The sequence below is a fragment of the Haliotis rufescens genome, unplaced genomic scaffold, assembly GCF_023055435.1.
Source record: "Haliotis rufescens isolate VD_foot unplaced genomic scaffold, xgHalRufe1.0.p SCAF_10, whole genome shotgun sequence".
Classification (NCBI taxonomy): Eukaryota; Metazoa; Mollusca; class Gastropoda; order Lepetellida; family Haliotidae; genus Haliotis; species Haliotis rufescens.
In genome coordinates, this window is record NW_025963780.1 from 38,449,212 (window position 1) to 38,475,155 (window position 25,944).

Consider the following 25,944-nt stretch of genomic DNA (forward strand, 5'->3'; position numbering starts at 1 on the left):
GGCGGCGAGAGTGAATACGTAAGAAAGCGCTATGTGTCCGTTTTGGGTAGTTGGAAAAAAAATCTTTAAAGAATCCATGTTACAGGTTCGTTTTCGGGTTGACAAATAAGTGTAACAAGCACTTGGTTAAAAATCCGAGAAAAAAAATCATTTACATTTTTAGAATTTATATTCCGATATTAATAGTACTGAAAAATGTATATCTGATCTTGCACCTAGATCCATGATGGCGTGTATGCCAAATGGACACGCGCTTGTGTCCACGTCTAAATTTGGAAGCTCAACATATAACACCACCTTAATAACACAACACAGACGATAAATCATGTCATTATCGTAAACAACATGGGAAAACGTTCTTCAATATTCTGCTGTAACGATCAATCATACCAGTGTTTATAATGGCTGCCGCCCACTGAGGGATCGTAACCGCATGTCTGCGTTTCTCCCATAGTTACACGTACACGTTCTACAGTCGTGTCGCGGAACGGGGTTCACGCGCGTTCCCGCATCAAAATAATACACAGTGAAATCTCGTCAGTCCACCCCGTGACGTTTCTGCTGACACCGTCGGAATTACAATAATCCAGATTATCAAATCATTGGCACGGAGTGATTTTTTTTGTATTATTATAAATAAACGCGCAAAAACCTTTTCCATATTCATTAGAAACCTCTGCTAAAGACAGTCGATTGTACGACTCCGGCTACATCATATACATGTGTTTCTGAATCACTATCAAATAGGGATGTTACCTGGTGTTCGCGAACAGGCGAGCGTATCCTGTCCCAATGGTGGTCCCCTTCACAAACACATGCAAAGACAAGTCAATTGTACACCCCCAAAATCACGGGAACATATGGTAAACTTCAAAATAGGAAATTGCATCGGACATGCTTCTTGTCAGTGATGCGTCAGATTTGGAAATGTCCTCCACATGTCTACCATAAAGATTGTGTTGCCAACAGGAATCGTAAGAAAGGTAGGGTGTCCTGATTAACAGAATCCGGTTTAACGAGATTCACAACATCAATATTTGTCGTGAGTAAAATCTTGCACGTGCTGTACACAAATACGAATCCACGATGTTGATAATCTTAGCGGTGGGGTACCCGTGCACCAAAACGACCACATCAACCTTTTCAATACAATACTTTAACGATTACGATTAAACGCTTCTTGGAACCAGGATCTAACCCATTCAATATACAAATACGGTTATCGTACCTCCCATACCTCATCATATACGTGCGGTTTTCGTAACTTCCATACCTCAGCATATACGTACGATTTTCGTACCTCCCATACCTCATCATATACGTACGATTTTCGTAATTTCCATACCTCAACATATACGTTCGGTTAACGTAACTCCAAACCTTGACATATACGTACGATTGTCGTAGCTCCAAAACCTTGACATATACGGACGATTGTCGTAGCTCCCATTCCTTAAAATATACGTATGATAGTTGTAACTCTGCAAGTTAAAGTATTCTTCGACGTGAGCATCGCGTTGTGAAATGCTGCCCAAAGCGATCTTAGCGGTAAGACGGTCTTAAGTTTCATACTTTTAAATAATACATTATTATCGCTTTGTAAAACTGATCCTTGGACATTTTACAAGCGTTTAAGTACAGCAGCCATCGTGTAACGTGCACGTCCCCGTTCCACAAAGCGACCTTAGTGCTAATTTTGTCGTAAATCTATGTTTAGGTATGGGAGATACGATCGTCGTAAGATCGCTTTGTGGAAAAAGTCCAGTGAAGCTTGACCTTGAATCAGCGAAGAGGCAACCATTATAACCAAAGTGGAGAAACGAAACATGACACACGTTGGACGTGAACAGACCACGAAAACAATCGTCGCAATCCAGAAACAGTTCTCATAGAAGAGTAAAATCATATACATGTACACCAATTTGAATGAATATTTATTTTCCTCGTGATCCGGATTATACCGAGACAGTGACCCGTGACCTGATGACGTCACAGAGGAGTAAACCTGGAGACAAGTCGGGAGAATCCCCAATAAAAAACAGCACAAATCAACAACTCCGTTGATCGCCACTGAACAAGCTCTCGTTTTATAAAATGACCCATGTATGATATAGGACAAAATCAAACTTGTTGGGGTAATCTCCCCTGAACACTGAACTCTTCACACCGCAGTCCTCCTTGCACCACTTCACCACATGCGCATCCTATCGGGTGACGAATGTTATCATTGAAATATTCGAAATCGTTGTGTGGTTAACGAACTTGATCGCAAAACGAAGTGTTTAACGATATTCAGTATCAGTGCAAGGTTTATAAGAAGTAACCCACACAAAACGTCTCCAGATAATCTTATTCTTACAAACGTAAACCGCTTGGTCGGGTAGGAAGTTCCCATGTCATCTTTTGGAAAACAAAGGCTTTACCCCGAGCACAAGACTCAACCGTTCTTTCTCGTTCTCGCAATTCTCAAATCTATCTATTCTGATCGTCACCCGCTGACCACCATTCAACGAAGCGAGACATTCAATTATCTCCAATCATTTCTTCTCAGCCCATCCTGTTAAATCCACCGTGTTCATCATAATCATCATCATAGTCATAATCATTCTTGGAGTCGTCATTTCCAGCACGTAAAACCTGCATGAGCCAAACTGCTGTTGGCACGTTCTGGCATCCATAGAAATCTCGGCGTAGTTCGCGTGGCGTAAATGGCGGCCTGACGTTGCAGGGGGCACCAAAGATTGTGGTCCGGACCTGATTGTGGCGTCCCTCGCCGAGTTGAGGGGACGAGTGTTTGACAGCGTTACGGCTTTGCTGCAAGAAGAGAAAAGTAGTGAGTGAGTGAGTTGGGTTTAACGCCGCTTTGAAGAGTATTCCAGTTATATCACGGCGTGTCAGCTTAATGTGGGAGGAAAGCTCGAAGTGATGCAGGTCTCAGACGTTTACCAGTTCGGTGAAACCCACGAGCACGGGTATGGTGCCGACAAACCTAGAAACATAATCGGGGCGAACCGAAGAGAAAAGTAAATACTACTAACACGAAATATATTTAGTGAGGTGAGGTGAGGTGAAATTGGGTTACGTCGCGTCCAAGATTATTGCACAGTGTGTGTGGCTGCCAGTGCTAAACCGGACTGATGCCGATTTATAGTGCTAGCTAACTGAGATACCATGCCGCAGTTTAACAAGAATACTCCACTCAGACACAGTATACTGTCTCCGAGCCGACCAGTCGTTGTTTTAGCCCCTTAATGCCGCGCGCCAGACAGGGTAACACCAAGTTACCATCTTTTAACGTCTTTTGGTATGACGCGGCCGGGGATCGAACCCCGAACCATCCGCTCTCCGGGCGGACGCTCTACCACTAGACCACAGAGGCGGTGCAGTATATTAAGTGTAATTCAGAGCGTACCTCCAGGTCGCATTGGATGGCCCTAGCGTCATAATTTGTAGTGCAGAGTTGCGTCCCTTAGCCGCTGATCTCAGGTTTGACCCCACTCTTACATGTGGTTAAAGCGTTCGCTCGTCACGCCGAAGACCCGGGTTCGATTCCCGACATGGGTACAATGTGTAATTGATATTGCTTGAATATTGCTAAAAGCGGCGTAAAATCATACTCACTCACTCATATTTAAAAAGCGACGAAGATTCACCCTATTGCATTTTCTAGTCTTTTTTGTTTTTGGGATACGCTACTTTAACAGTTTTATCGTACAACTATGGGCTATCCCAATTTGCCCGTAGAGGCATTTTGTGGTGTAAGTGATGTCTGCACATACCCCCTCCCCCGCGCACGCACGCACGCGCGCCCACACATACACACATACAACTAACCTGGTGGACATCAGCTGTGCACATCCGGGTGTGATTACTTCCGGTCCAGTGCCTGGTATATTCGTCATCAAATGAATATTCATTACCACGCCCACTGGTGAATACGATTACGTTTCGGTGTTCCGGAGATTTACGAAGCGCGTAGGCGATTTCTCCCGAGTAGCTTTGATCGACGATGAGATGCACGCTCTTTGCTGCACAGTCGGCCAGATCTTCCTTCAGTTCGCCGACTGTGTACCGCTCGTTGCCGTCAGCCTGGAAGAACATGGAAACTTGCGTCAAACTTCAAAAAACTGATACAGAAAACAACCCAGCCGATCTTTTCATATTTCCAAACGAAGAAACGAGTTTGGGTGATTGTATAATAGCAGGTATAATATATTGAAATTACACGGATAAAGAAACATTTCGCTTGGGGTTGCTAGGATTTTATACTCCATACTATTTTGGCTCAGTTTTAACTTAAAAGATATCTGGTTTTGCAATTGTAGCTGTAAAAATATAAAATCACAACCAAGCTACCCCCCCCCCCCCCCCCCCCCCCCCCCCCCCCCCCGACACACCAACCCTCAATCAAAGTTTCATCATCAAAGGCCTGGTTAAATAAATCCAAAGATATTATGACAGACATTCATAGGAATATACTAAATATTACACGTCAACAAGATGCGCGATGCTTTCCATACTATGACCTTCACATGGAACTTTCACACCTCTTTTCACACAAGCACTACATTTGCACTGGAACTGGTGAGTGGGGGGTGCTGCAGGTAAATCATGAGAGTTTGAATTTCAGTGATTAATTCGTATGATGTTCATCACTATTCTTCCTTTTACGCCCTATGAAATCTGTTTTTAAATTAACAATGTTAACAAAGTTACAATATTGCACCCACATTGAAAAAAACGACCTGCCTACAGAACTGTATGAACACTTTATGCTTATTAAGGTTTTTTTATATTCGTATTCTCATACCCACTAGAAAATGGTGTGTCCTTATATAGGTAAAGTTACATAAGTTAACGTAAACAAGTAACTTTGTTATCATGGTTCATATAACTTATATAATATATGTATAATATTTTGGTCATAACGTTTGGAAACCTTTGCGCTGGCCCTAAACCTATTGCGTAGAAACCAGATGAGCTGTGTCACGAAAGAGTAATTCTTTGTCGATATACTCGTGAAGATCCGGGGTACAATAGGTCTTCTGCGACCCATGCCTGCCATAAAAGGCAACTATGCTTGTCATAAGAGGCGATTAATGGGATCGGGTGGTCAGGCTCGCTGACTTGGTTGATGCATGTCATCGTATCCAAATTGCGTGGATCGATTTTTATGATGTCAATCACTGGATTGTCTGGTCCAGACTCGATTATTCACAGACCGCCGTCATATAGCTGAAATATTGCTGAGTTCGGCGTTAGACTACAAACAAACAAACAAATTTGGTCGATAAATACGGACAACAAGCATGGCATTTTAGAAAGTATGTTGGTGGACATTTCAATGTGTGTAATGTTGACGGAATTGGTACGTGGCTTAAGTATGGAGCTGGAGGATACCCTGGACAGTTGGGTCCAGCCTCTGCATCTTGCACCCCATGATGTTCCAGAAGAGTTCCAGCCTGGTGAGATATGGTCGTGATGGCGATCCCCTGAGGAAACTCAGTTACTTATCGAGGACGATGTGTATTCGTGTTGTTGTCCATGGTGACGGGTCTGGTAGCCGGAGGGTGGTACAAAATGTGGTACAACCCTCTGATCCAGGATTTCACGCCTGTCAACAACTTCCAGTCATGGGCCTGGCAACCCCACATCTCAGCTGATCCTCCACCAAGTGGGACTGGTAGACTGACGTCCCTGGGCATGTATGCCGTGTTCCCTTGCCGCCGGACCCAGAAGCGCCCGTCTGAGACACGGAACAAGAATCTGCTCTCATCCGACCTTTGGATCTTCCTCCATGTCCTCGGGTTCGAGCCACGGCTCGTCAAACACCGCGCCAAACACCCCGTAAACCACCTTGCCAAACACCGCGCCAAACGGTCCCTGTGATGACGATCTGACAGCATAGGACGCTTGGTCACCCTCCTTGACCTCATACCTGTCGATTTCTCAATGTCCGTGATGACCATATTGTCTGTGCGGCTTACAGGTGCTTGTGGTAAAGGGTTAAGAAACAGGTCGCGATCTTTGCCTGCTGACGTCACGCGAGGCCGTCCAGACCTTGGACGGCCTTTTACCTCATTACTTTGCCGATGTTTCTGTGCCAGTCTGCTTATAACCGAATGGTACAACCGAGCTGACGACGAACAGGTTTGTAGGACATTCCTGCATTAATCATGCCTAATATTCGACACCTTCTGTCGTCAGATAATCTCCGACGAGCCATGACTACAAGAATTAAGACTGTCGTTCAGAATAATTGTGCTTGGAATTGGCGCCGAATGAAAGTCAGAACCGCGCATCATAGCTATGGATGACCATTACCAAAACCATTTTACAAATTACATTCGCGACAGTGATGAACCTCTTCAGAGGGCACTTTACCTTTTTCCAAGGTTTTTATCCAAACTCCACCATATTTTAGTGCAAACATTTTCATTGCCAAACGCACTGACCTCTATCTCATAGTTTTACAGCAGTACGATACTATTTTGTTTAACTTAATTATCCTTTGAACTTAAGAACCTCCGAAAACTATAACTCTCTCAGTCTAAAGCCCTTTGAGTGACTGACGAGACGCCGTCTGACTAGTACAGTCAGGCAAGGCAAATCAAACCACAACGATAATCACCATTAAATTCAAATGAAACAGTATTCCTTGAATGTCTTTTAATAGTACGCCGACTCCGCAAAAGCGAAATTCTTTTATCTGATAATTTCTCAATAAATTAACAACCGTGTAGAATTTTGAGCGTAAGATGGCTCCATTAGGAATGTCTGCCAAACCCAATGACCTTTTTGGCGTTGGAGACAGGATATATTTTGCAGTCGTCGCTTCAAAACACTTATATTTTCCGCGAAAGTTGGAGCAAGACAATTGATTTACATATATTATTTTTTTCATGACATCAAGCATATCTTGGGAACTATTTATTTATTGGGCAAAACCTGAAGACAAATTATGTATTTTTTATATACTATTTTTGTTGTTGCCGTGTTGCTTTGTTGCCTGACGCAGGTGTGGAATATGGGAATGATGCGACATCTTCCGACCTGACAAAACCAAATGCTGTAGTTTTGTTTTTACAGAAAACAGTTTTATTTGAATCAAGTTGGGGACAAGTGATACTTGAACAAATACTTGCCCCACACCCCCACCCCCTGTCAAAAAAAGTTAACTACGGCCTTGCTGAGTTAACCAGTGTTATCAAAGCATAACCAGGGGCAGTACCCTAAATAGAACGCATAAAATGCAACCTTAGATTATACAAAAGTCGGCCAGGAGAAGCAGAAGCACAACGGACATGTGTATTGCTTTATCACACAACTAGGAGAGGTGAACAAGTATTACATTTCGTGACAAAGCTGCAATTGTACCTTTTCTATTTGGATGCGTGTAAAACAAGAAAGTTCAAAATAACGCGGAGAACATCAGACAGGCTGCATTATCATTTTCAAAGTTGTATTATTGACTCCATTAAAAGTATCAACAATCGAAAGTCAAATTTCCCTGACGCAAATCAGAATACATATACATTATCGATACCTTGTTAATAATATTCAATGATGCTTATATCCATGATTGAATAAATAAATGAAATAAAATAGCTTTAACGATGATGTCACTTGGAGGCTGCTGATCGGAGTACCGCCCCAGGGGTTCAGTAGGTACGGGCAACTTAGGTCGTGACGTATGACGTTCATCAGTTAACACGTGCTAAAATTGATTATTTGTTTGTTGTTGAACGCCGCACTCAGCAATATTCCAGCTATATGACGGCCGTCTGTAAATCATCGAATCTGGACCAGACTATCCAGTGATTGACATCATGAGCATCGATCCACGCAATTTGGATCGATGACATGCATCAACCAAGTCAGCGAGTCTCACCACCCGATCCCGTTAGTCGCCTTTTACAACAAGCATAGACGCCTTTTACGGCAAGCGCTACCATTGGTTAAGCAGGGTTAACGTGGGTCGTCCTGGGGTTTGAAACGAGCGCAAGCAGTATTTTAATGTTTCGGTGAGGGGGGTCCGCAATTGCAGCGATGAAGCTTACCAAACCATCGTTGTTGACGTCCCACAGATACGACGTGCCATCGTTCCGTGCTGGGTTGTTCATGTAGATGACGAGAGAGTCGACGCAGTGACGAGACATGCACATCTTGCGAATGTGGTAGCGGAAGGCGTGTTTCATGGCCGCCGGATGTACCCGTTGCGGGGGGTCACCAGGAACTGTGGGTAAGATGTAAAAAGAAACTTAAACAGTGGATAACGATGAGAAAGGAGAAGGCTCGGCAAAATTAAACAACTTGGCAGTATGAATAAACTATTCCCCTAACAACTTTTGGTTTGATCTCATTGCTTTCTTCTCCCTAAAAGAGTATTTAACAACATGCAACATGGTTAAGTTTATTGTTTTTTGAGACCCGTGAAGATCCGGGTTAGAATTGGTCTCCAGCAGGCCATGTTTGTCGTAAGAAGCGACTAACGGGATCGGGTAGTCAGGCTCGGTGACATGATGTCATTCACTGGAGTGTCTGGTCCAGACTCAATTATTAACAGTCCGCCGTCACACAGCTGGAATATTGCTCAATGCGAGGTTTAATACAAACAAACAAAACTGTTTTATGTATTCAGACATTTAGTGAAATAAAACTCATTGGTTGCATGTTTCTGTCATTTGTTCAAATACATTTCGGCGTTAAACAATAAATCAACAAACCTGGTTCGTGTATCCACAGTTTTAGAGAAATAGGAAAACAATAGCAGCATATTTTTTTCATTTTGAAATTTGAATTTCAACCTACCGACTAAATACTTCACACACATTTCACCGACAGTTTCCAGATTCTTTGTCAGCGGCCATTTGACTACCCGATAGTAGTTCTTTCAATAAGCATTACATATGATTGACACACACTGTCCTTCCTTCAACGCTCCATTGCGATGGCTTTTACGTTCCTGATCAAGACTTAGTGTTACAGTAAACTACGGTTATAACGAACACGCTTATAACGAACTTACGGATATAACGAACTTACTTTTTTGGTCCCGACTATTTGCTGTAGTTATGCTGTATATATGCTTATAACGAACAACGGTTATAACGAACTAAAATCATAGTCCCTTTGAGTTCGTTATAACCGTACTTTACTGTAATTACATTCTGTTCATTAACACGAAACTTCAAATTGTGTTCAATTTTCACCTTTTTTCATTTTTTCAGATAACAACTATCCTTCTCTCCTTGCTTAGTACTCCAACCTCTAAATGCCTATCAAAGAAGATATCCTTCTCGTGTTTGAAAATATTATTCCCATGAGAAAAAAACGATGAATATATTTTGATATCCAAGAACTAACAAAAATCTGTCATTCCTATCACAAAACCACTTTTTTCAAAGAAACGTAAACCAAAAACCTATATTTAGGAAACTAGCCGTTTGAACATCACACCTGGAATGGCGTCCTCTAAGACCCAGGCACTCTCACCTACATATTTCTGTCTTTCAAAGAGAAGTCATTTTTCAAGATTAATATCACTTTGACAAGTTCGTATATAATCAGGCTTGCTAAAAACTCAGTGTCTGAAAAAACTTGCCTGGGAAAAGGTTTGAGATTCGGAGCCTGTGTAAGAAATGTCGAACGCAAAGAAGCATAACAATAGTACCCTGCCAGATGTTATCATTTAGCCGTTCCCCATTGTCCGATCGGGGAACTCACCTTTAGATGTTGGACTGAAATACCAGGTATTTGAATGAAAATCTCTTTGATGTGCCGCATTGTCAATTACGCATCGACTTGACCTACTTAGTGTTCATGGAAATAAGATAGGTAAATATATATGTATGCGAATCTCGCAGTAAGGGTTTAGGCTTCGCCGTTCGTTAGTTTCAAGCCGTCTGTGAAATTTTACACTATAAATCATGCCAGTGAAGAGGTATGTTTCTCATAAAATCTGAATTATGGCTTATTAGTGTATGATATATGAGATTCCGTGAATATTTGGCTGCACACATGTATTAATATATGATACATTTTTTAGCTGAATTTCGTTTTATGATGTCAAATATATTTGGAAATGCGTGTTTTGTATTTGATAGACAATACACATTCAAAATAATCAGGCAGTTCGGCCTTCTGTGTTTGTAACAAAACGGAAAACGACATAACATATACATCTAACAAAAGTTAAAGAACACATTCTTTTTATCGTATGACTATATTTCATCTGTCGTGGCTGGTGGGAATTGCAACACACAGCCTTCCAGTTGTGGGTGTTCTTTAACTTATTTAGAGTGGAATGTATCGCAACCGCGGGGCATTCAATAGTGAACGCATGCTTATCTAGGTTTGAGATACTTTTCTAGTAAAAGATAAACTGGTGTAAAATGGAATTGAGAAAAATCGAACGCAGAGCGAAAGAGTTATTAAATACCACCCACGCACACTATCTTACAGCGTCTTAATCTCCAATGGTATACAAAGTTTCCATGTTTTAATAATGCGTCATGGTAAAGTGTCAACTGATAGCCATCATTCTAATACAGAGTAGCATAAGGTATCTTTGTATATTAGAACGAATGAGTTAAAAGCATGGATCTTTGACTCAAGTTCATGAAATACATAAATATATTCAAGATCAATGCTAGATATTTGTTCATCTCATTATTCTAGAACTTATTCTGTACTTTTAAACTAAAATATCCTTTACTTTCGGTGATATGACGGATTGCAATATAATGGAAAATATCAAAATGCCTCCTTATGGACCTTGGGGCTACCTTATGTTTTGCGGACAACTTGACCGCTGTTGATGAGTAGTGAATAGGGTTTGTTTCAAAATATGTTTATTGTATTTTCCGCAATACCGAAGTGTGTTCACTCATTGCAATTCCGTATATGAAATAAGAACGACAGCAAATTATGCCAAATTTTCTTGCATTGGGGGCGGTCGGGTAGCCTGGTGGTTAAAGCGTTCGATCGTCACCCGGGTTCGACTCCCGAGATGGGTACTATGTGTGAAGCCAATTTCTGGTGTCCCCCGCCGTGATATTGCTGGAATATTGCTAAAAGCGGCGTAAAACAATACTCACTCACCCACTCTTGCATCGATCAACTTCTACACTCAATGAGCAATAGCTTGCTCCTGCCTCAAACGTTACATTGAAACTCCACTTTGAATTACGGTACTTACTTTGTAAAGATGGTGATCCATTGGCAAAAAACACTTTAATATTTCTTCTCTTAAATCCATTATTTCTGAGCATTTTAAAAACCAGTTCAACGTTCATTTTATGCCTTTTACCGGTGCTTTGTCTATTCCAGCCCCCTGACAAAATCACCGCCTGGTCACAAATTTCCAAGGGTCGACAACTGCTCTTCACCGTTTCATGTGTTGTGGAACATCTCCTGGTATTGTCACGGATATGGTTGCAGATTAAACCCGTGGTCTCGTTCAGTAATCTCAACTCTGGACATCTACCAAAGCCTGCAAGGCCAGAGTAACATCTTAAATGATTGTGACGTGTCGCCATGTAATGTCCGCCATCTTGGTTATTGGCCCGATGCACCACGGGAAGGAAGTTAATCTCACACCGTCTTGCAAAGTTGCGTCTTCTTGAACGTCTTTCTAAGGCATTCTTGCACCTCCGCCTTAAGGCTAATCTTATGCACTCTCCTTTATCTGCAACATAAATATGAATCCATGGCTAATACATCAGTATTTTTCAAAATTAACATTATCAAGGGCTTGTTAAAGTATACTACACAATACTAAATAAGGAGCACCAAAATTGGAAAGATGTGTGTTGCAATACCCACCAGCCATGACCGATTAACAATATGAAAGATTCGGGTGTACCTGTACTTACTTTGATTAGTATATAAGTGTCGACCAGATGCGAGGTACAGTAAACTACGGTTATAACGAACTCAAAGGGACCACTAATTTTAGTTCGTAATAATCGTAGTTCGTTATAAGCATACAGCATATATGCAACAAATGGCCGGGGCTTAAACGTAAATTCGTCATATCGGTCAGTTCGTTACAAGCGTGTTCGTTATAAACGTAGTTTACTGTAATTTCTTCTTGGACTTCGCCGGGAATATTCTTTCATCTTGGTTATATACAGTAAAACCTCGTTAACTCGATCTCTTGTATCTCGACATATCGATTAAATCGATGTAACTGTTCCTGCCACATGCCTTAGTGGCGCTATGATCTAATATTGGTTGTGTCGACCTTACTGGACAAATATTCGATGATACCCAGAACTAAGTGTTAGCGTTGCTTCGCCGTAAATCTCGTATCTCAATTTGACGTCCAATAATATTATGCATTGGTAAAATACAATTATGTTACGTCGAATACGGTATGTTAAATCCATCACCTAGGACAGTAAATACAAAACGCCTAAGTGAGATAATAACCAGTTGGAGATGTCCGTCCAAACAGATTCCATTTGGCGTAAAAAGCAAAATAGAGGTGACAACTTTATGAACTGAAAATCAGTGATGACACCCTGCGTTCGCGAAAAGTGTGAGCATGTCCTGTCCTTCCTGTAGCACGCGTTGCTGGCACAATATGCATACAATGGTTAATGCTTGTTGCCTGACGCCGAGAAACGTAAACACATGCAAACAAACTCGACAAAACCTTTTCCACAATCAGAGTCCATTGTATGATTCTGACTACATCATTAGCATGTGGGGCGGTCGGGTAGCCTAGTGGTTAATTGAAATTATGCTTGGTATTTAAGAGGTTGCTATGAATCTACGTTCCACCTACGTCCAACATTTAAGGGGCGATGTGGTAGCCTAGTGGCTAAACCGTTGGCTCGTCACGCCGATGACCCGGGTTCGATTCCCCCATGGGTACAATGTGTGAAGCCCATTTCTGGTGTCCCCCGCCGTGATATTGCTGGAATATTGCTAAAAGCGGCGTAAAACCATACTCACTCACTCACTCATTAGCATGTGTTAATGAATCACTATCAAATGTTTAAAGACAACTGGCCATATAAGAGGTGTAAATTAGTACAGTTTAACACCTTTCATCCAGAAATGTTTGAAATCATTTTGTGACGACCTAATTCCAGGGAAACATACTTTACGGGCACTTGATGAGAGACAAAGAATCATCACTCAATTATGTCTACTTTTTACAGAATACTTTTTTTCAGAATACCTTTTTTCAGAATTGTCAATTTGTGAATCTATTTGTTGGGAATATGTTTACCTCTTTCAGCTTGTAACCGCGACAATACATCACGTGACTTTTTTTAACCCTTTATGTCCTGGTTAACTGAGCCATGCGATCCATTTTTATTGGCGTCTTATTGGCTTCGTGTTGAGCTATGCCGTTGTTCAGCGTTGTGATATTTTGAACAGTGAGGCGTAAAGCGTTAAAACCCCGTCCACAGTAATAAGAGATCTCTTCTAAAAGCAGAACAGTGTACGGTTCCTACTATTATATAAGCATGTGTTCATAAATAACTATTAAATATTGACGATAACAGGTTTTGGTGAAAAAGGGAGCCCCGTCACAAACACATGCAAAGGCAATGTAACTGTTCGTCTGAAAAAGCGAGGGATAACAGGGAATTGCATTATTCCGGACATCACGTTTGTCACTGATGCGTCAAATTTAGAAATGTCCCCCACATGTCTATCATAAAAAGTTCTGAAAGTTTCACGAAGGCCTTCAATGCTGTTACCCGGAACAAGCAGCTTTTAAGCAAATGTCATGTGACGCTTTATGAATTTTTTGTATGAGGAGGATGCTCGATTGTGCCTCAAAGGTTGTGAAATATAGACACCAAAGATTTCACCCCTCTTGTCATACAGTTTTCTGAATACCATTTTAGATCTAAATATGAAACAGGGGAGGCGGTTTCACATGTCTCTTGTTTTTCTAGCTCTTATAGTAACAGTCAAAGAAAGGGAGTTAATGAAAGATCTCAGATCATCGATATACCTGAAGCTTAAGTTAAACTTCTTGGCCATATTCTCTCGGTTTGATTTTGCCAATTCAAACAGAAATTCTAACTCCCGTGCATAAAAAAACAGTTCCGCAATACTGACATATATTCCTGAGATTAGCGTCTGACAATGAACTGTATCCGGAGGATTAGCGATACAAATTAAACGCCAATGGCGACACGTGTTCAAGGCAGTGACAACAGTCAGATGCGTAGGCGAATAAACCCATCGTTTTCTAACACCAAGGGTATTAAACAGCGTATACAGGTAATTCTCGACATTTCATTAACGTTACCCTCCCTGCAGTCATTAAAAGATGGCGCGAGATACCACTGTTAATTCTCGCGAGAACGAGATCTCGCCCTGAGCAAAAGAAAATGGCGGCGCCGTGTGTGTTGAGAGATTGCCGTGACTTAGCGTCGTTTTGAGTGTGAATGTATTGGCGTGTGTGGTCTATGTTAACCTCTTCAGGAGCAGTGTAAGCGTGTTTATTTGCTACATGGGCGATCGCCGTTAAGCCGCGGGTACACGGAGATACGCGTGGGGTCTAACACTCCTCGGCCGAATGTTTTAATCGCTCAAACTTGTATTGACATGGATTATGGTTGGAATCGATTTTTATGTCAGAACATATATTCATAATCTAATTTCTTAACTTTCAGTTGAATAATACTGTTGTAATTCGTGTTGAATCACACACGAACTTATAAATAAAACAAAAACATTTATGTTGGCCAGATCGATTTGAAAAAATAACGACCTCAGAGCTTTACTCTTCAAATATTTTTCAACAATTTATCCGTTGAGAAACACCAAATTTGAGACCGTTGAATTTCTCCAAAAGCATACTGTTAAATGGAAACTTAAATCGGATGACTGTCAAATAAGTAACAAAATAATTCTTATGACTGGTATTTCATTGCGTTGGTATCGGTTGATTAGTCGAGTGTAACATACAAACAGAACATGTACCTTTAGAGTGTGGTACAGGGATGAACTTATTTCGAAATGGACAAGTTTGAAAAAAAGGTGTGGTCACTTCAAACTAATTGATAGTTGGTTATATCCAGTAAGGATTGATGTTTTTCAGTACACACTGTACGAGGCGGTCAGGTAGCCTAGTGGTGAAGCGTTCACTCGTCACGCCGAAGACCCAGGTTCGATTCCCGACGTGGGTACAACGTGTGAAGCCCATTTCTGGTGTCCCCCGCCGTGATTTTGCTGGAATATTGCTAAAAGCGGCGTAAAACCATAAGCTCACCCCAGTACACACCATAGCCTTTATCGTTTGATATTCTGTTCGTTGTGCTTTAATATCAGTAGACCAGGCCCTTGTTTCACAAGCTGTTTCGTTGTACATAAATGTCAGTAGACCAGGCCCTTGTTTCACAATCTGTTTCGTTGTACATTGATCTCAGTAGACCAGGCCCTTGTTTCACAAGCTGTTTCGTTGTACATAAATGTCAGTAGACCGGGCCCTTGTTTCACAAGCTGTTTCGTTGTGCTTTAATGTCAGTAGACCGGGCCCTTGTTTCACAATCTGTTTCGTTGTACATTGATCTCAGTAGACCAGGCCCTTGTTTCACAAGCTGTTTCGTTGTACATTGATCTCAGTAGACCAGGCCCTTGTTTCACAAGCTGTTTCGTTGTACATAAATGTCAGTAGACCGGGCCCTTGTTTCACAATCTGTTTCGTTGTGCTTTAATGTCAGTAGACCAGGCCCTTGTTTCACAATCTGTTTCGTTGTACATAAATGTCAGTCGACCAGGCCCTTGTTTCACAAGCTGTTTCGTTGTACATAAATGTCAGTAGACCAGGCCCTTGTTTCACAATCTGTTTCGTTGTACATTGATCTCAGTAGACCAGGCCCTTGTTTCACAAGCTGTTTCGTTGTACATAAATGTCAGTAGACCGGGCCCTTGTTTCACAAGCTGTTTCGTTGTGCTTTAATGTCAGTAGACCGGGCCCTTGTTTCACAATCTGTTTCGTTGTACATTGATCTCAGTAGACCAGGCCCTTGTTTCACAAGCTGTTTCGTTGTACATTGATCTCAGTAGACCAGGCCCTTGTTTCACAAGCTGTTTCGTTGTACATAAATGTCAGTAGACCGGGCCCTTGTTTCACAATCTGTTTCGTTGTGCTTTAATGTCAGTAGACCAGGCCCTTGTTTCACAATCTGTTTCGTTGTACATAAATGTCAGTCGACCAGGCCCTTGTTTCACAATCTGTTTCGTTGTATATTAATGTCAGTCGACCAGGCCCTTGTTTCACAATCTGTTTCGTTGTATATTAATGTCAGTAGACCAGGTTCTTGTTTAAGAGTCTGTTTCATTATACAATAAACATAGCAGGAAATATTTCTTTGTTATATATACAGGTAAATATTAATATAGACATATCTAATATAAGTACCTTCTATATAAAGCTATCTGACATTCTGTTGCACGAACCATCCGCCCACAAAACACTCGGAAAAATAATTTAAAAAAGACATAAAAAACAGTCCATGACAGTCCAAACTCAATCAAGGGCTCTCAAAAAGAATAATCAGCATAACTAAAAAACTCAGACAATAAAGACCGCTAAAATATAGACCACACAGGTACTAAAGGAGCGTTATTTGTAACGGTATGCGCTACACTTCTACACTAAGGCGACACTGTAATATAACACCATTTCCATGTCCATGTAAACACTTTTTTGTAATTGAACAGTATCTTTCGATTGATTTGAGTGATTCAATTTACAGTTTAATTATGCTTTGAAGACAAACAGCCATTCCAAACACATCACCCACTTTAACGCAAGCCTAGCCGTGGGCCTTTACGCTTACCAAGCATGCCCATAGGAGGACTCGGTAACACCGACAAGGAGACGGATTTTGTATTAATCTTGTATAAATATTTATTATTGGTTCGCGTACCTCTTCACAACGCTTCATTGCGCATGCGCGATTTGTAATGAGTCCCGTTTCAACAGAGCGTTTCCTGCTTCAGGGTCGTTACATTACGCTTGCTCGATCCGGGCTGGAATAAGAACCAACATAACCCTGCTCCTGTGTAATCCAAATGACAATGTGCACTATCAACCTACTTGTTTACTTGTGCTCGATTCGGGCTGGTAAAGAATCTAGGTGATTTTTAACCTGTATTATCAATAAAATCGCGTTGAACGCTTAGGTATTTTCGGATGTGATGGTGTAATATACAATCTTTAAAGTGTTTTTGCTAATGTGTTAAAGGGGCCTTTCGAGAACAAAACAACTTCCAACAACAATATAGGCTTGCATGCTGTAAAGCCGATTAGTAGGTGTGACCACTCACAGATCACAGATCGCAGTGACGACCCCTTTCTGATGTTATTATTTGGTACGTGGAAAATGTATGTCCGATACCCGAACTATTTATTCAGATGCTCGAACCTGATACTCCTCTGGCATTCTTTTTTAAATATTTTTTTTGCGATTTTCTTTTGATTTACGTAAGGTATTTCATATTTAGATATATGCATAAAAGTTCAGAGAGACATAAAATTTGGCCGGAAGACTCTACAATACAGATGACTTCAACTTACAAAGTTAGATGTTTTTCGCATCAGCTGTGTGTTGAAACTGGGAGATACGCTGATATCCCACGTAACAGAAGACTATGTTGTGCTTGTAATGCTGGGTATGTGGAGGACGAGCATCATTTCTTGTTAGTTTGCTCCGGTTATAACAAGCTACGCGTGGATCATTTACCACAAAAAAATTGTGAATATCCGACCAAACAAAAATTTAATATCATTATGTCTACAACTGATTGTAAATTAATTGAACGTCTAGCTATCTATATCTATCAAGCGGTGTCACTTCGTAGTACATTATTGTCACAACAATAACAGCTGTGTACATCACGTCCATTGTAATACAAATGTAACTATGGTCCGATGGCCTACACTAACGAAAATAAACCGAATTGAATTGAATATTCAAATAGTCAATTTTTCCCTTTGGGTCGCGTAATGTGCCATCATCTCCAACCTTTGGTGTCTATATTTCGCAACTTTTGAAATACAATCGAGCATGTTCGTTCTATGGAGATGTCTGATTATGGAAATTGTTTTAATATTTTAATAAAGAGATTCCCCAATTACACGTATCGCGCTATTAATCACGTTTTTTCTGAGAAACGTTCCTGGGTCGCGTCTAAAAAAACAAAAGAACATACACAGTGACAATAATGAATTCACAACGACCATGGAACCTCATTAATCCGGCATGTGCTACAGTAAACTAATTTTAGTTCGATATAACCGTAGTTCGTTATAAGCATATATACAGCATATTTACAGCAAATGGCCGGGACTAAAAATATGTTCGTTATATCCGTCAGTTCGCTATAAGCGTGTTCGTTTTAAACGTAGTTTACTGTATTTCCTAACGAAATCACCCGGATAAACGAATCATGGATACCAGGTAATGCCTTTTTTATAAATGGACGTCACGTCAGTTGTTGTCCGGGACAGGGCTTTCGGATTAACGGTGTCCGATTAACAGGATTAGGCTGCATCTAAATATTGGAAGTGAGTGAGTATGGTCTTACTTTAGCTTTTAGCAATATTCCAGCAATCTCACAGCGGGGGACACCGGAAATGGGCTTCACACATTGTACCCATGTGGGGAATCGAACCCGGGTCATCGGCGTGACGAGCGAACGGTTTAGCCTCTAGGCTACCACATCGCCCCTTAAATGTTGGAACTCCTCCGTGGTCTTGTGGTAGAGCGCCCGTCCGAGAGCGGAAGGTCCGGGGTTCGATCCCCGACCGCGTCATACAAAAAGACGTCAAAAGATTGTACTTGTTGTTACCCTGTCTGACGCTCGGCATTAAGGGGCTAAAACAAGGACTGATCGGCTCGGAGTCAGTATACTGTGTCTGCGTGGGGTATTCATGTTAAACTGCGGCATGGTATCTCAGTGAGCTAGCACTATAAATCGGCATCAGTCCGGACTAGTACAAGCAGCCACACACACACACACACGCGTATACGTGCATGCACGTCGCTATATAAGTGTAATAATCTTGGACGCGACGTGAAACCCAATTTCACCTCACCTTAAATGTTTGACGTAGGTGGAACGTAGACTCATGGCATCTTTAACATACCAAGCAAAATTGTAATGTGTTCGTGAGTTAACATGGGAAAGGGTATATAAGGTATATCTGATGTGAATTTCAATGATAATGAGGGCGATGACGTTTATCTTCAATGGACCCGTGAAGATCCGGGGTAGAATAGGTCTTCAGCAACCCATGCTTGTCTCCCCCCGTGAAGATCCGGGGTAGAAAAGGTCTTAAGGCAACCCATGCTTGTCTCCCCCCGTGAAGATCCGGGATAGAATAGGTCTTCAGCAACCCATGCATGCCGTAAAAGGCGACTAACATGATCGGGTGGTCAGGCTCGCTGACTTGGTTGAAGCATGTCATCGATCCCCATTACGTGGATCGATGCTCATGATATCAATCACTGGATTGTCTGGTCCAGACTCGATTATTTACAGACCGCCGTCATATAGCTGGAATATTGTGCGGCGTAAAACAACAAACCAACCAACCAACCAACTTTAATGATGTTCAGCTGACAAATGATATTTGTCGATGTACACTACCTCTTCTAGTCCCATATCATGACTGTGAAATATTTAACTTAATCAAAACGGGCCCAGAAGACAAAAATAACAGGTCTCGCTAGCTATATTGACAAATTCAGCATTAGAAAAATAAATTATCGTGCAACAAAGGATTTCACAGACAATATGTTCGTCTACACCCATTCGCCATGTATTTATTTAGATCGACGATGTAGCAGTTCTCAACAGGGTAACTCTGTTCTGTGAATGTCTGTTTTCCATTAATAACTTTAACATTATTGCTAATACCGAGTACATATTTAAACAATCTCCCATGGAATTGTTGGCTCCAATTGTTCCGTTTGGAATGGTTACAATCTTAATAACGTTTAAATTTATGAAAGACGTAACAGTTTGTAACTAAAATCGCCAATTTGTGATCTGATATATCAACTCTTTATTCTCTGAAATGAAAATATTTGAAGATAATTTATTCATAAAAAGGGTCTAACAGACTCATTGTAAGACACTAAAGAAACATAGACATGCCAAACTAGTAAAGAGTAAACTACGGTTATAACGAAATAAAAAGACCACTAATTTTAGTTCGTTATAACCGTAGTACATTTGCACGAGATATTTGTGTTTCAGTGTCTTTGTTTGTTGTTTAAAGCCACACTCAGATATATTCCAGCTATATGACGGCGGTCTGTAAATAATCGCGTCATGGCCAGACAATCCAGTGATTAACATCATGCGTATCTATCTTCGTGATTGGGATACGATGATATGCATAAACCAAGTCAGCGAGCCTGACCACCCGATCCCGTTAGTCGCCTCTTACGATAAGCATGGGTTGCTGAAGACCGATTCTAACATGGATCTTCATTGGTTTGTGGCTCCATATGAAAATAACAATACATTGTCCCTCCTCAGGTTTGTTTCTGTACACGTAATAAAAGTCCTGCTCCAAGACTGTGGAATATATGTATTTTATAATGCAAAAACCAATCTAGATTACAAAGAGCAAGTATTGAAGCAAATCGGCATCAGGTCTTTTTTTTTAGGATTTCATGCACGATATCTTAGTCTACATGACCTCACTATGTGCTTATGACAACAGATCCCTGACAATGCCGGGACTGTGTTGATTTCTCTCATGAAGCTGCCTCCATGACTAAGCACAACACCAAGAACCTAGGTTGATATTTAGATTTATCACTGCCAAAGGAATGTCTCATATGGATCGAAAATGGGCGAAATGTCATCAGCTGATATATAACGTCTATATCTGCATCATTATCTGTAGACGTTGAACATTCGACATTTTATCGAATAGGAGCCGACGTAGCGCTCTTGAAGACGCGAAAGTGAGTGAGTTGTTTTTAACGCCGCCGTGTGTCCGCTAATAATGGCGGAAAGCCTGAAGTGATGCAGGTCTTAGACGTTTACCAATTAGATGAAACCCACGACCCTGGGCGGGGTACTGACAAACCAGGAATAGGCTGGAGATGACTCTGGGTGAGTGAGTGAGTGAGTGAGTGTGTTTGGTTTTACTCCGCCCTTGATAATATTCATGCAACATCACGACAGGGGAATTAGAAATAAAGTTCCCACATTGTTTTGAATCAAACCCTGGCCATGAAGAACGCTTCAACCAGTAGGCTACCCCACTGACCCTCTGGGATTCGAGGGGGCACGGGTGGTCCAGTCATCTAAGGCGCCGCGATTCGCTGTGCAGAGTTGCGTCCCCTTGGCACGCCAGAAACCTATGATTGTTGGTTCGAATCCCGGTTCGCCCCGATTAAGTTTCTAGGTTTGTCAGCACCATACCCGTGCTCGTGGGTTTCACCGAAGTGGTAAACGTCTGAGACCTGCATCACTTCGGGCTTTCCTCCCACTTTAAGCTGACACGCCCTAATACAACTGGAATACTGTTAAAAGCGGCGTTAAACCAAACTCACTCTCTCATTTACTCTGGGATTCGAACTCTCGTCCATCGGATCTTGACAGCTAAGATCGGACCAAGACAAACCGGAGGTTGATAGCATGACCATAGATCCGTGTCGTCGTGTCACGATGACTCACAAGCGGCCATTGTCGCCACCCGATCCTCATCAGTCGGGTATAACACGGGTGACCTTTACTGACCTTGAATCCTGCCGGGGAATTAAACTTATTTCATTCTGTGACTATGACATAGCGGAAACCGAAATGCGTCTTTTTTCATTCTCACATTGTGTCAGTATATTTGAAGAGGCCACGCCAATAACAAAACACCCCTGTGTTTACCCCCTTGAGAGCGCGTGTCGATGGGCGACCTCTGAGTGTGTACCTGTGTTCAGTGCAAGGTCACAAAGTGCATATGAAGGTCAACAGTCGTGTTTAAAACCCAAACCCAAAACGGCAACAAACAAACGAAATCCACCAAGAAAAAATATAAAAAAGTATAAAAAAAGAAAACCGCCAGTGCACTAACAATTACGAACATCGATATGGGTCAGTTGCTGGGGGCAAGTACCTTATTAAATCGGGAATGGTCGTAAAGGCACGGGAAGGACACATATCCGGTGACTTTCAAAAAGAAATTAATAACCATTTGCTGTTGCAGTAACGTTAGGAGGACCGTGGAGAGAAACATATGTACAGTGAAACCTCGTTTATCCGGACCCCGTTACGATTACTGCTGGGAAAACCTGATTACAAAACGACACAATACGAACTCTATAATCCGGAAATTGTTTATCTGGCCTATTTCAATGGAAACGCTATTGTTCGGATTAAAGGGGGTGCTTTGTATATGGATCATTACATGCACATGACTAGTGATGATCGGGAAACGCTACTTGGCATTTTACCAAAAGCTAAGAAATATGTTTCTACTGTATTTGTATCTAGGCATTAGATTATAGTTAGAAGATGGCGTCAAGTTAAAGCTCTTCCAATATTTCCGGTTTTCCGCCATATCTACCATTTGCGCTTCTTGAAGTGAAATCACGTGCGGCTGTATACAAAACTAGGATTTCCGAAGTCAGAGAAGTGAAATGGAAAGTTAACGCCAATTTGTTATTAAACATTTGTAACCTCTGCATGGATCGATTTTATAATTATGTTTATAACACTGGGTTATTCCCGATATCTCACTTTGATATGTCCAGTCGAGTGTAAATAACACCCCTCCGCTGTCCACCGCCCCCACACCAATCTTAACAAAGGTTACGATGTCATCAAATTTCTAGCATATCCCAGACCTCGGGAAAATAATTCGCATTATGACTTCGCGAACACCTGGTGTCATCACTGATTTTCAGCGATCCATTCACCTAGTTTTCACCGCCGTTTGCCCTTTACGCCCAATGGGTGAGTGAGTGAGTTTGGTTTTACGCCTTTTTTAGCAATATTCCATATTCGGGGGACACCAGAAATGGGCTTCACACATTGTGCCCATGTTGGGAATCCAACCCGGGTCTTCGGCGTGACAAGCCAACGCTTTAACCGAAAAGTTTATTTAATGGAATAGGTTTATTCGGAAAATGGTTATTCTCTGGCGTTGACCTCTCATATAAAAATATAAATTCGGAATGGAGCCCAGAACAATGGTTAAACTCAGATTAATTATTCTAGACTTGCTAAATCCTTCTAGACTTGAGTTGGATTATATTTTTCAATTTATTCTCTAGAATCTGGGAGACAGACTACACCCTGGACGTACGAGGCTTCGTAAATCTTGGAACTATGCGTATCTTATTCCGAAAAAAAGGATAATCTTAATAGACAGGTATCCCCCGTGAAAGCTACCAACGTCTGCAAGACATTCCTTGAGAAGACCCTGTCATATGAAACACGCTGTGACGAAGCCAGCGCGTAGTGATACATCATGTGTAGACAGCCCCGTCAGGATAATTACACCTTAGTCGTCTACATCCGCCGTTACCCAGACAGGTGGTCAACACCAAATTAAGGGCCAGCGTTCTTGATTAATGGTCACTGTTGGGGTTGAGTGGCCGAGATGACCACCATGACAAGAGGACATCTAATGGTCAAGGACCAGTCATCTGATGCCCGTGTGGCAATTAGACACGCTGACCGGTGGTCGATTGATCAAAATAGTCCACAGAAACTCTGAATTAGCAATGTTATTGCTGCCAATTTTCAAATGTCGTCCTGGATTTGTCTATGTTTAGATAAATCTCCTAGCTGCACTTATAAAGGTGCTGCGTCAATTTCCAAGTGTTGTTATAAAGGAGTGCAAGGAAATCGTGAGAGGGTCAGTCAACAATCACTGGGGTCCTGCGGAGATGAAGTGAAGTATATTTTCATTACGTTAATGGACCCCCAAACATCTCCTCCCCACGAAAATAGAAATTAACACGACACAAAAAAACCCCACAAAAACAACACAAATAACGCAAGAGGTGAGGTGAAGTGGGGTTTATCGTCGCGTTCAAGATTATTGTTCTTATATAGCGACGTGCATGCACGCGTGTGTGTGGCTGCTTGTTCTAGTCCGGACTTTTGCCTGTTCTATAGTGCTAGCCAACTGTGATACAATGCCACAGTTTAACATGAATACTCAACTCAGACACAGTATACTGACTCCAAGCCGACCTTATTTTAGTTCCTTAATACCGGTCGCCAGACAGGGTACCAACTACTATCTTTTAACGTCTTCAGTATGACGTCTTTTGGCAAACGCTTCACTAGACCACGGAGGCGGTCAGAGTGTGAGTGAGTGAGTTTGGTTTTACGCCGCTTTTAGCAATATTCCAGCAATATCTCGGCGGGGGACACCAGAAATGGGCTTCACACATTGTACCCATGTCGGAATTCGAACCCGGGTCTTCGGCGTGACGAGTGAACGCTTTAACCACTAGGCTACCCGATCGCCCCGGAGGCGTTCAGAACAAAACACGGCTAACAACTATGACAAACATCAACCAAACACATGCCATATAAAGACAAAAAAACAACAACAACAAACAAACATACAATAAAAAGATGACTTAATAGATATGAAATATCCGTGACAATCACGGAACAAATACCATATTAACAAGCACTATCATCTTCGTCAATAAAGGCTCTACTTTTATTATCAATGAGGACCTCCGTTTGGTTAAAGTGTTTGCTCGTCACACTGAAGACCCGGGTTTGATTCCCAACATGGGTACAACGTTTGATGCCGTTTCATGGTGTCCCCGCCGTGATATTACTGGAATATTGCCAAAAGAGGCGTAGACTCATATCATACTCACTCACTCACTCCGTGAGGATAAATAAGTCCCCATCAGCCTATGTTTGTCGCATGAGGCTAATAAGTGGATTGGGTGGTTAGGCCTGGGCCCCGTTCCACAAAGCGATCTTAGCGCTACGATTGTCGTAAGTCAGTGTTAAAGAATGGGAGTTACGATCGACTTAGCACAAAGATCACTTTGTGATACGGGGCCCTGGATAATTGCGTGTCGTTGTACTCATAATGTTTATCACTGGTTTGTCTAGTCCAAACTTGATTATGTACACGCCACTGCCATTTCCTTGGGATATTTCGGTGTCAAACATTGCGATCAAGAGTAGCCAAGAGCTGCTTAGTCCCCAAACGAGGAATACATAGGGCGCCATTTGTAAGTTCACTAATAACTGGTAGTTAAACAACCGGTGTCGTGTACACTAGGGGAATTTCAGAATGACGTGTTTACGACACATGTTACTTACGTCCTCCAGCCTTTGGATATCGCTCGATGGCTTCCTCTAAACCACAGACAACCAGGAATAAGGAATATTCATGGTTGACGAAAACCGAAATAATATGTTAACTAAATCATTGCTCCTCTTAATATAAGGGCGGTGGGGTAGCCTAGTTGTTAAAGCGTTCGCTATTCATGCAGAAGTCCCGAGTTCGCTTCCCCAAATGGGTTCAATGTGTGAAGCCCATATCTGGTGTTCCCCGCCTTGATATTGCTGGAATATTACTAAATGCGGAGTAAAACCATACTCACTCTTGGATCCTCTAAAATCGCGATCTGTGTCCACTACAGCGGTGACCATCCTGACAATTTTAATGCTTGGTGGTCTAGAGTGAACGCGTCAGACACTACAAATCATCATCCTTAAAAAGAGCCATCCTTGCTCTCCCCCACCCTCTTACCGCCCCCACCCCTCAAGCCCACCCCTATCTATGAATCACCCAACACTAACTCCCCAAACCACGCTATAACAAAAGCATTATCATTCGCATAATCAGCCACCGATCTCGCATAGTCTCGTCAGATAACCCACGTTAGTTCGCCCGATTAACTTTTTATGGCGTTTTGAGCAACGTCAATTAGAACGGCATAGCAGGGGTTTTCT

At 41.8% G+C, this 25,944-nt stretch overlaps 1 protein-coding gene across 1 annotated transcript in view; it reads right to left on the reverse strand.

The window, feature by feature from the left end:
- Positions 1–1,532: 1,532 nt before the first annotated feature.
- The window catches only part of LOC124142630, a 37,388-nt gene continuing 12,976 nt past the window's right edge, over positions 1,533–25,944 (reverse strand). The window contains exons 2-5 of the mRNA XM_046511201.2: positions 11,201–11,689; positions 8,061–8,236; positions 3,835–4,089; positions 1,533–2,814 (exon numbers count right to left, since the gene is read on the reverse strand). Of these exons, the coding sequence (XP_046367157.2) occupies positions 2,548–2,814; positions 3,835–4,089; positions 8,061–8,236; positions 11,201–11,689 (1,187 nt within the window). The 3' untranslated portion in view covers positions 1,533–2,547. The remainder of the gene's footprint in view (positions 2,815–3,834; positions 4,090–8,060; positions 8,237–11,200; positions 11,690–25,944) is intronic.